The sequence below is a fragment of the Eubalaena glacialis genome, chromosome 11 (assembly GCF_028564815.1).
Source record: "Eubalaena glacialis isolate mEubGla1 chromosome 11, mEubGla1.1.hap2.+ XY, whole genome shotgun sequence".
NCBI lineage: Eukaryota > Metazoa > Chordata > Mammalia > Artiodactyla > Balaenidae > Eubalaena > Eubalaena glacialis.
The window spans coordinates 14,414,692-14,426,916 of record NC_083726.1 but is presented as its reverse complement, the minus strand read 5'-3'; the positions used below and the strand labels follow the sequence as shown (position 1 = coordinate 14,426,916).

The window sequence follows — 12,225 nt, the reverse complement described above, 5'->3', positions numbered from 1 at the left end:
TCAGGGTGGCAGGGCCCTGATTTGCGATGTTTTCTGATTTCCATGGTGTAAATACTCCAATCACGGATGATTTCACGCTACGAAGGTGATGTCACTGAACACAGGAGTAGGAAAGACATGTGCACAATAAGTTCTCGTGAGCTGGTCTAAGCTGGCTCCCACACACCAATGGAAAAAGGAAACTTTAACATGAACTTTGAATACTTTTGTGATGTTTTCCTTTTTACAGTAGTTATGTATAACTTTTGTAATAATACTATATATGTAATTTATGTGAGATATATATATATATACACACACACATATGAGACATATACACACACACAAACTTATGCATATCTGTGTGAGGATTAGTCCGAATAGTTTTCCTAAATTTTTCAGTAAATCTGAGTGAATGCACGTGACTGCGTAACACATTGAGGGCCTCTCATAAATCAGGCTGCTGCTGCGGTGTTTCATGATTAACAGGACAGTTGCCACGATTTACCTTGCTTGCCCACATTTGCTACCTAAAACATCTGGCCTTCAGTATTGAGACAGAAGCTAAATGGAAAATGTGAAAATGCTCTGAGGGTTGGAGCATGAAGTGAGATCTAACCTCAGGCAAAGAGAAAAAAGAGGTTCAAGTTCAAGCAATGAGAGAACACAACGGGAGAACAGAAAGTGTAAAGTTGCTGTTTACCGACTTTGCTCTCTACACGGAAGTGTGTCCAGTAGCTCCTTACAAGAGTGGGAGGGGAGCGGGGAAGAAACAGTCTGTACTTTCGTTTATTGATGCAGCGTTTGCTGGTCACGCTGCAACTTGATACAAACAGCCCGGCAGAGAGTAGGGCCCTGACTCTTGTTCTCATCAATGTAAACACAACATTAACATTGAAGATTCAAGAAAATGGCTAAAAAGTCCAGTGTCCCTTCAATCTGTGTAACGGTAAAGGTGCTGGCCTACCCTTGGATGGGTCCCTAAAAGGGAGCCTGAGGTCATGACCTCGTCCCAGCTGCAGTGGAGTGGACGTGAACACAGTGGAGCCCAACGCATTCTTCCTGAAGTTCTCCAAACGGGCTTGTGAATCTTCAGGACTGGGCTCGAGTGAATTATGAAAGTTCTTCTAAAGGCCTGAGAGGTTCGTACCTTTCGCGTGCATGGAAACCGTCCCTTTAAAGCCCTGTCCCCATGAATCAGTCACTGCCAATAGAAAACGTGACTGGTTGTAAAACAGCTGGTCTCTGTACTTCCACAGTCCCCATCGTAGCCCCTGGATTCTGGAGAGTAGGGAATTCAAGGTCATGGGGCCTCGGTGACCATCCCGAAGAAGGCGACCCATGTAAATATTGGCCGTAGACTCCTGTCCTCCTTGTTGGGCCACTGCTGATAGAGGGATGTCAGCTAAGGCAGCTGTTTTTCCTTCAGAGCCTTAAAGGATCAGGTTTTCTATTTGGGATTCCCAGAAAAATAAACAAATAAACAAAATCCCCCAAAACAAAACAAGAGTGACCTTGAGGATAAAGAACCAACCAATCCCCCCTCTAGGTCCTGCCAAGTAGTGTCCCCACTGGGTTTTCCCAAACAGTTCAGATCATTGGTGGGCCCTCCTTTTGGATACCCAGTTGAACTGCAGGGTGAAGAAGAAAGTCTTCTCTGATGAAGAGACATTTTTCCTTTTATTTCCTTGGATGGCTAACCCCTACACCCTGCCTTCCCTTTTTTTTAAAAAAACAAAAGCAAAGAGAATATCTTGAAGACCTGCCTGGTGGTGCGCCTTTGCGGTAGGATAACCCCTTGCTCCCTCTCACCCTCTGTGTCCCATTCTTGGAGAGACCACGTGGTGGGCTGTTTTTCCACGCTCTGGGAGTGATGGGTCATGGGCCAGAGGGGGACCGGCCGGATCCTTGTCCCAGATCTCCGTAGGGAGGGCAGCTCTGTTGGGCCAAAGAGACAAATAAAAACAAACCAAAAAAAGCGGTGCTCAATTTGAGTTTGAAGGCTGGGCCCCAAACAGCAAGTGGCTCTCCGCCTGTAGAACGTCTCTCCCTTGTGATGGGCTTCTTGGTGCTAGCTGTTGTTCTCGGCCGTGAGATATTTGAGGGCGGCAAAGCCGTAGCGGCGGGACATGTCCTGCTGAAACTCTTCCTTCAGGGTTTTGAGACAGATGCGGTATTGCTTGTTGGACCGGAATTTGGTGATGTCGAAGCTAGGGGCGTGAGGCATGTGGATCATGTACGCGTTGGGCAGCACGATGAATTCATACTCCTGGAAGCAGACAAGAGCAGTGTGAGACCTGCAGAGCCCCCAGTGATGTCTGATGAACACCCAAGCGGATGGCCGCCTGACTAAGCGAAGGAGTAAGTGGTGAATGACACCAGTAAGCAGGACAGCACCACCATGTGGAGGGGAGCAGTTCAGCGCTGTCTCCATGACCTTGGACACATTACCTGGTTTCTCTGAGCCTTAGTTTTCCCATCTATAAAGTGAAAGTAATATTACCCACCTTGAGAGATGACCAGTAATGTACGGAGAGTGCTGGGCAGAGCTTATGGCCCATAAAAAGTTCCTGATTAAGTGTGAGTACACACCCACATGTTTGCTCTAGAATGACACCAGCCACAGGAGACTCTCTTGCTCGATTAAGTGATGTCTGCTTATGTGACTTCTCATAGGGTTTGATGAGATTTAACAGTCTTGTCAGATTAGTACAAAAGAGGGGACAAAAAAGGAATGAGGAAAAAGATGCTCCATTGGACTGAAGCTCATCAAGAACAAAATTCTCAAAAACAAAACAAAAAACCCCCAACAAAAAACAAACAAACACCAAAATTCCCACCCACACAGCCTTACTACAAGTCATTGCATGGTATTCTCCACTTTGCAGAATATAGATAGGAACTCAGATAAAAAATAAAATGCCTCTAAACAGCCAAAACAGGTGACATAAATTCGGGATGTGTAACTCAAAGGAGAACCAGCACAGCTGCACTCAGAATTACAGTCTCTGACTTTGGACAGAATGTCTGATAAGCTTTGGTCATCTAGTTTCCCAGCCCAGAGCAGATCAGCATAAACTCAAAGGGAAACATCAAGATGGGGAAAGGTAGCTGTTACAGGTGGAGGAATACTGACAGCAGCCAGAAATGACAGTTGATGGTGAGGAAGGAGTGAGAAAAACCATGAAAAGAAAATGCAAGAACTCCCAGAGCTTAGCTGTCTGGGATTTTTCACGTGGGGACAAAGAGCCCTACCAATCCCACCAGCTCCTATAGGTGTGGCTGGATTACCTGTCAGGTGTGTACTCATTATCTCCCTAAATCACTAGAAAGGGTAAAAATCACTAGAAAGGGTAAAATTATGTTTGGCAAAGCAAGGAAAATATGCAACAAATTTTCAAGAGTTCTGTCAAAATTGTCTAAAACGAAGCCCAGGTCTCAGTGCTGGAAAAATTAACTTTATTGAACCAGTTCACCTCACCACACTGCCGGATGCACGAATATTACGACACTTCTTTCAAGCAGAAGCTGAGGCAGACTAAGCATTTCTGTTTGTGGGCAGCACTGGACCACCTCCAAGACTGAAAAAATGGACACTACAGGTCGTGCTCTCTGTTGTTAAATATGGACACTATTCCATAACCTTCTGTCTACATCAGTGGTTTGCAACCCTAGAGGCTTTTTCAAATCACCTGGGACTGTTCTCAAACACACTGGAACTGTTGAAAAGTTCTCCAGGTGACTCAGGGCAGCCAGCACTGAGCATCCATTGCTTTTTCTGAATTCAGGATGCTCCTGTTGAGAAATATTTACACTGTGCTCCAAGAGGAGGTGCCTTGGAGAATAGCATACAGAGAGACCAAAGGGTGGGGTTGAGGGGCCTAAGCATCCTTCTCCTAACTGAACCAGAATAGCTTTGCTCTTGTTTGTTTGACACAGGGGTTGCCACGCTGTGGTGTGTCTGGCCGGCTGCATGTTCTTTAATAAATAAAGTTTTATTGGAACACAGCCACGTCCATTCTTTAGATACTGTCTACAACTGAACGACAATGGCAGAACTGAGTAGTTGAAAAAGAAACCTGTAGGTCCCACAAAGCCTCCCAAATTTACTATCTGGTTCTTTGGAGAAAAGCTTTGCAGACCCCTCGTTTAACCTATTAGAATTCTGCAGGAGATTTCTTTTGAAGTAGGTACTCAGGTAAGTATTAGTTGAATGAATGAAAAGGTTTCATGATTAAATACAGCCTGAAAATCATCACTCTTTTAGTTACAGGGTAGAAGAAATAGCTGCTCCTCAGCTGCGTGCTTTGTGTCATTTATACCGAACTCCTAGAATGCTTTGTGTCAGTAACATGACTCACAGGCTGAGTGATGAATGGTCATCATTTGCTTGTCTTCATCACTGGGTTGAATGAGGATGAGGGGGTGAAATGGTTTGTCACAGGACACTCACATGTGCCTGAGTCCTGGCTGGGAACCCAACTGTCTGTCACTCAAGGGAGAAGAAAGAGAAAAGGTTTGGGAATCAACAGCCCTGAGAATGAGTACTGTCATCTTCTCACTCCAGATCCCTGAACACGTTGTGTTCCTTCTCTGGTCCCCGCGTCTTATCTCCAAGGCCCTTCCAGCTTTAAGATCCAGGCCTCCCCTTTCCCCACAGCACCGGGTCCATAACGTCCCACTCTTCTCACCTGGGCATCCAGTTCCATGATGTGAGCCACCTTGTTCCAGCCAAACCCCACAAACCTCCGGTCGTACTCAGGGCAGTCCCGTCTCACGACAACATACGGCTCGAAATCGGCCTCCCACTCAACCTGGTAAGGCGTGGTGGCGGTCCGCCACTTGGCAAAGTTTGTGGGTGCGTGGCCTTTAGTCCAGACATGGTACCTGGGACACATGGAGAAAAGCCACTGAGTGGAGGGAAGGAAGCTCAGCTTGCCCAATGCTGCTGGTTTGGAGGACGAAGAGCTATGTGCTGATATAGTCCTTGCTGTGGGTTGAATTTTGTCCCCCGCCACCCCCAAAAGCTATGTTCAAGCCCTAACCTCTAGTACCCGAGAATGTGACCTATTTGGAAAGAAGGTCTTTACACATGTATCAAGTTAAGAAGAGGTCATAGTGGATTATTGCAGGGTCTAATCCAAAGGCTGGTGTCCTTATAAGAGGAAATTTTGGATACAGAGATGATACACAGGAAGAATGCCATGTGAAGATGAAGGCAGAAATTGAAGTGATACACCTACAAGCCAAGGAACGCCAAGCATTGCTGGCAACCACCAGAAGCTGGAAAGAGGCACGAAAGAAATCTTCCCTAGAGCCTTTGGAGGAAGCCAGGAACTACCATCACCTTGATTTTGGACTTCTGGCTTGCAAAATGGTGAGAATAAGTTTCTGTCACTTTAAGCCACCCAGTTTGTAGTACTTTGTTACAGCAATGAATACAGTCCACTATCTACATCCTTTACTAATGAAGAGGCTATCACTATGAAAGGGTACATGACTTTCTGGAGTGCTCTCTGTCATTTATATGGAACTGCATGTTAGTCTGTAATAGGGTCATTCCTACCAGGGACCGTTGTGGAAGGCAGAAGACTCTCTTCTGGGTGACCCTGCCCTTGTATAATGTTCTCCCTCTTGAGGCAGAACCTGTGACTATGGTATCACCTCTGTGATTATGCTACATTATATGGCAAAAGGGATTTAGTACATGTAATTATGGTTACTAATCAGTTGACTTTAGATTAATTACAAGGGAGATTATGGGGGGTGGGCCTGACTTAATTGTGTGAACCTTTAAATCTGAGTCTGGAAGAAAGCAAAAAGCCATGCGTGAGATGCCTATGGGGGCCACATGGCAGTCCTACAATGACAAGGAAAGGAATTCTGCCAACGACCAGTGAGCCTGGAGGAGAACCACACCCTCTAGGGACAACTGCAGCCTTGCCCACACTTTGATTTCAGCCAAACGAAACCCTAAGCAGAGAATCCAACCATTCCATGCTTGGACCTCTGACCCTCAGAGACTGTGACATAATAAATTTGTATTGTTTTGAGCTTCAAAACTTGTGGTAATTTGTTATATAGCAGTAAAAATGAATACAACCATACAAAAATAATGATAATAAGCCAGTATTTAGTAAGCACTTACTCTATACTGGTTATATTGTACATGCTATACCTATAGTTCTAAATTCTTATTACGTGCCCAGTGTCAAGTTACAAATAGCAGTGGCGGAGTTGAGATTCAAACCTAGGCAGCCTGGCTCAAGGGCCAGGACCTTTAACCACTATGCTGGGTTACCTCTCTTATATGTCACTGTCACCACACTCTCTGGCCTATATCTAGAGCAAGTAGTCAATGGCTGTGCACTAAGTTGAACAGATTAATGAATGAATGAGCACTCTAAAAACTTGAGAGGTACCTGAGACAGAAGCCAGTTAGTGGGGCAGGAATGTGCCTCTGGAAGCTACAAAGAGATGGCAGGAGGCTGAGACTCTAGTGAAACAGCAGACGGGGCCCAATAAAAAGAACATTCTAGAAAGAAAAGCTTCAGAAAATGCCCCAAGAAACCTACTGTCAGACCAGTAGACAGTGGTCTCCAGGACTTGCTTTCTGAGACCATCCTCAGCCTCCAAACATAGTGATGAGAGAGATTTCCTGGGTACACCTTGTGGGATGTTGCTTAGAAGAGATGTGGGGCACTGTGCTTTGAGCAGAGGTTCTCCAGCGTGAGTGTGTATCAGAATCCCCTGGAGGACTATTTTCTAACAGATTTCTGGGTTCCACCCCCAGAGTTTCTGATCCAGTAGGTCTGGGGTGGGGCTTGAGACCTGGCATTTCTAACAAGCTCCCAGGGGATGCTGAGGCTAGTGGTCCAGGGACCACACTCAGAACCGCTGCCCTGGAGGACGGATGTGTAGGTGTGTGGGTGATTTCTCGTTCCAGGTGCAGTGCGGAGTAGGTTTCAGCTGCTAGGAGGCTTAAGAGTTCATCATTTGGAGGGAAGGTGACAAAAGCAATTTCTCGGAGGGAAGGTCTGTAATTTAGCACTTGGCATGGTGGCTTGCAAGCTGTTGGCCAGAGCAGCAATCACGGACACAGCAGGCCAAACCCCAGCTCTCAGGCCCACGGACTTGGCCTTGAAATGAGTTCTTAAATAATCTGGGGATGGAGATGGAAGGAAGGATGTCTTGGAAATTTGCCGGGTGGTCAGCCATCAGGCTATGGCATCTAGAGTCTCTATTTTTGCATGCATCTTCAAACACTGGCAAGAAAATTCAGGACTTGATCAGTGGTCTGATGGTACTTCGGTTAAGGGCACAGGCTCTGTAGTTCCTCAGACCTGGGCTGAATCCGGGCTCTGTCATGTACTGGCTGTGTGGCCTGGCAAGTTATGTAGCCTCTCAGAGCCTCGGTTTCTTTATCTGTAAAATGGGGACAACATATCTGCCTCATGGATTTGTTGTGAGGATTAAAGGAGCTGATCACAGGGCCTGGCTCATGTTAAGCACTCAATAAATGGTAGTTATTGTTTTTTTCCAAAAAGAAAGGAGGATTGGTTGGTGGAGTATTAACTCTTTGAGGCTACTTTCCAGAATTCTGGAGGGAGGAAGAAGGCTAGAGTTTGAGTCCTGGCTCCCCCAGGACCCCTCCACTCCTCAATTCCTTTATCTGTATAAAAGGTGAAAAGGCAGCATCTCTGAATCGTTGCATGAATAACCTACCTGATAAAATTATTTCACAAAATAATGTTTGAGAAAACCTTCCAGAAACTTCTAGTGACTTAACAGTGGTATGAAAACCTAAGTTATTATGATCTTTCCAATAAAATTCAGATTGCCTACAAATGTATGTTCTTTAGCTCAAAGGAAGTGTTGGCCATTCTTACACGGTTCAAAAGGGAGGTCTCTCTTTAAAATGGAAGCAGAAGGAAGGCGCAGCTCTCTCTTTCTTCCAACTGCTCTGTCAAGAGACCGAGCAGGATTCCTACTCCCCCCGCAGGGGCGCGACCCTTAATGCTGTAGCCTGTCCCCTGCAGACAGAAGCCATCGGCACCTGTGCTATCCTGCAGACTCTCTGGGCCCTTTGGACAGGCGGAAGGGTAGCTCTTCTGCGATGTTTCTGCAGGACTCAGGGGTCTAGGAAATCAGGGAAATGAAGGGTTTGTTCGAAACTGTCACTCGGGCAACAGGAAAGTCAGCTGCCGCATCTGTTGTGTCCAACCTTGGAGTCACCTTGATGACTTTCGTGGTTGAAGCTACTGCTGCCCATCCCAGGCCCGAGGACCTCGGAGAACAGACCACCCACAAGAAAAAGCGAGACGGCCTCCACGGCACTAACACGACGAAACGCACTTACCAAATGACTGAATGGACAAACAAACCAAGAGAGGAATCAGAGCCGGGAGACAGGAGCGGAACTTAAACCGAGTAAAGTAGGAAAAGAAATAAGCTGACTGCCCTGCCCAGCGTTCCTGTCCTTGCATGTGGACACACAGGTCGATCACACATGTACAAAAAAGCGCATGGCACGTGGGAAGAGAAACACACTCCAAGCACACAGTTTGGGGCCAGCGGTGCTCTTTTTGGCCTTAAAATAGTCTAATGCCAGCGACAACTGTCTGGGCCAGCTGCTCTGGCGCCTGGGTTCCCAGGAACGAGAAGGGCTTCAGGCTCCCCCTCCCCCAGGAGGCGGCAGTAAGGGCCACTCACCTGAACGTGAAGAGGGTCCCCATGTCCAGCATCGACAGCAACTCTGCCTTCGACTTGGGGAAGGAGAGCCGGTAGCGCAGCGTCTCGAACGCAGGGACGATCATCACCTTCTTGGTGTTGGCAAGGTCGAGCTGGATGACAGACTTCCTGGAGAGTGGGCAGGAAGAGAGACAGGGTCCCTGTGATGCCAGGCAGAGGCCTTCCCCACGGGACGGCGTGGAGGTGGTTGGCACAGGGAGGGGTCAGCCTCTCGGGTTAAAGATGGGGGATCCGAGGCCCGGGGAGGCCAGGTAGCTGGTCCAACGCCACTCGGGAGCCCTGCTGTCTCTGGACCAGAGAGCGGAGTCTTCCTGGAGAGTGAACAGAGAGGCTTGGGACCCTCCCTCACTTTCATAGTGTGTGCCCCTGTCAGAGCCAAGTGCAAAAGCCAAGTGTCTGGGATGCACAGGGTTTGGAGATCTGCCTACTTGCTGGGTCCGCTGGGTCGGCCACACGCTCCTAGTGCACCACTGGCCACAGGAGAGTGGGACATAAAGCTAATGAGGTGATCATCAACTTGGGCATTTGTGGGTCTCGTCTCTGTGACTCTTCAATCCTTTCACTCCTTCAGATCCTGAGCCTTCGAACTGGCCAGACACACCCCATGCAGCCAGCAACAAATGCGCCAGAGCTCTGCTATCCCTCATCCTCTCATTCACTCCTGGCCTCTGAGCCTGGTCTTCTGCTCCTCTGAGACCCATGTCCTGCCTTCTGGATTCATCTGCCATGGCCCAGCTCTGTGGCCATCCTTTGAAAGAGAGAAAGGCCCAGAAAGGTCACAGTGCACGAGGCTTGTAATGAACACGGACAGGATTTAAATCCTGGCTCTGCCACTTTAGGAGTCTTGCCATAGTGTACAAGTGATTTAGCTTCTCACGACCTCAGGTTCCTCCCTAAAATGGGGCAATAATAACTCGCCCCTGAGCTGCTGTGGAGACCAGACAAGGTAACAGAAATACTAGTACTGTTTGGTACACCTGGCACATGGCAGGCTGGAAGCGACAAATGGTCCCTATTACACTGCAGTGCTGTCCTATTCCCTGGCTTCACCTTCCAGCATCTCTTTGGCCGTGGCTTTGATACTTCACGCGGGCTTCCTACTCAGACCACTGCCCCTCAGGTCTCAGGCCAGCCTGGGCTGTCTGCTCATTATCTCTGAGACAGAGAAAGCAGTCTCCCTTGGGGTAATGCGAGGCATTGAAGGCACTTTGCAAAAATACAGCAGCGGCCCTCCAGAGCAATACAATTACTTGCTGCTTAAAGTCACTTTCACTCAACAGGAGTCTGAGCCTGTGCATACGCAGGGACCGGGGCTGGTCTGCCAAGAGCCACCCTACAAGGAAGGAACACGTTAGTCCTGGCCAGCGTGGGACAAGAACAGAGCGGCGATCCAGGAAGAACGGCAGCAGGGTTTGGAAGCAACAAATGAGGGGGAACCTGGACCAGGTCAGGATAATATAAGGACAGGTCTCGGAAACCACTCTTGGTTAAGGGGTCTCACCAGCTCCCAGTGCAGAGGGGGTGGTTGAGATAGACTGGAAATTGACATGGGAATCCTCCAAATATCAGCTGCACTTCACTCTTTATAATTATGCTTAAGTTAACTATATACCAAATAATACATGGCCCTCATGTCACTATTTCAGGGGAGATTTATAAACGATGACACCAAGATAGAATCTGGGTGAGCTATATGTAGCTGGTTGGAGGACCAGAGGTCTGAGTCACCCCATTCTGGCCTGCATTTCTCTCTTTGTCTTCTCTGAGCAATGACTTCATCCAAACAACTGAGGTTTCCTCACTGATGGCCAGGCATTCTCCTTCATATCAACCCTACACTGGACATGGGCAGAGCTGGAGCTCATTACCTTTCCCCCAGGAGAGGTATGTACCTTATTTACAGATATGGGTGTTAGGGATGGGACATATGGGTCTAAAGAATACCCTTGGATCAGGTGGCGAAGCCCCTGGAGGGAGGAGGGAAGATGTCCCAGCACTAATGGGTGGTTGCTATTCATTCAACAATCACCGAGCACCTACTACGTGCCAGGCACTGTGCTTGGCACTTGGAAATACAGAACAAAACATCCAAAGTCTCTTCCCACCTGGTGCTTACATTCTCATCTGAAATGTCTCAGGATGCTTAAAGCCCAAGGGCAAGTATCTCTAAATTGGGGCTCGAGATTGCATTTGCAGTTAATTATTTGAAGATATGATTGCTATGGAAATGGAGTGGGAGGCTAGGAGGGCTGAACCATGAAGGGAATGGTGAAGTGTACACACATACACAGTAGATATAGAGATCTATGAACATGGATGTCTCTATCTATATAAACCCCAAATTACTATTACAGTCAAGGTTATTATAGAAGCCACTTCTTGGAATAGAAGATAATTCCCCCTCATGGTCCCCGTACATAGGGGCAGCTCTGAGCTATGCTGACACAGGTGAAGCCCCGGCCAGGGCCGGGTGTTCAGGGGTAGACACTTGGGCTGAGCAAATCAGTTTCTCACTCTTGGAAATCTGAACAGATGCAGAGACTGGAGATCACAGAGCTGACTTGCACTAACATCAGGCAAGACTCCAGAGGTTTCTGAACTTCTACTGCAGAGGGGCCCGGAGCTGCCCAGGGTTAATTATGGTCTCAAGTATTGGTTTTCCAAATCCTACTTTGATTCCATAAGATAAACCATTCAACATTCTCCCCCCTTTGATTTCTTTTCAGTTTAATTAAGTGCCTAGCACTGGTTTCTGTTGCTTCCAACAAACCCACCAATATACTGCAAGGCCCAGAGTAAGCAGACCCAGTCAGCAGCATGCCCTACAAAACTGAGTCCTAGAAAACCTTATTTCCCTCTGCACAGAGAGCATCAGACTCTCAAGTGTTTTCTGCAAATTCCCTTTAACCTCGCTAAAACACAAAATGCCACGGAGATGGATTTGTCACTAGACAGGTCCGTTTCAGCCTCAGTTCAAGGAGGCTTTGATACTGATGTCCTGAATGGGTCTCATTAGGAAGTTGTTTCAGCAACAAAGTGGTTTCAGGGCACCAACTCTGAGCACATCTGTTCCTTGAGACGGTGGTAATGGCAGCCTGGGCTTTCCTGCACTGTGTCCTGTAGCACATACTACCTTGGCTGGGCCTGCTGACCACCTGGAGTTGCGTGGTCCGTGGCCATGCTCTACCTGGAAAGCGAGTCTAGCAGGGGATGGAGTGCTTCCAGTGCAGAATCCTCCAGGAGCAGGGGAGGGCAGGATGGCGAGGTGGGAAGGCTGGCCTGGGAGCCAAGAAACCTGCGTTCTGCAGCCAGCTCTGACCAGCCGAGTGGTTCTGGGTCCCATCATTCATCTCTCTGAGACTGGTTAGTCTAGAGTACTCAAACTGAAGATTTTGGAAGGCAGTCTGGTACAGTAGTAACCAGGCAAACTTGGTTTCTAGCTGACTCCACCACTCCTCTTGGGCAAGTCACTTGAACCCTTCTGAGTCTCCGAGT

At 47.9% G+C, this 12,225-nt stretch overlaps 1 protein-coding gene across 1 annotated transcript in view; it reads right to left on the bottom strand.

The window, feature by feature from the left end:
* Positions 1-661: 661 nt before the first annotated feature.
* The window catches only part of LARGE1 (LARGE xylosyl- and glucuronyltransferase 1), a 598,072-nt gene continuing 586,508 nt past the window's right edge, over positions 662-12,225 (bottom strand). The window contains 4 exon segments of the mRNA XM_061204391.1: positions 662-2,063; positions 2,066-2,248; positions 4,671-4,866; positions 8,692-8,838. Of these exon segments, the coding sequence (XP_061060374.1) occupies positions 1,965-2,063; positions 2,066-2,248; positions 4,671-4,866; positions 8,692-8,838 (625 nt within the window). The 3' untranslated portion in view covers positions 662-1,964.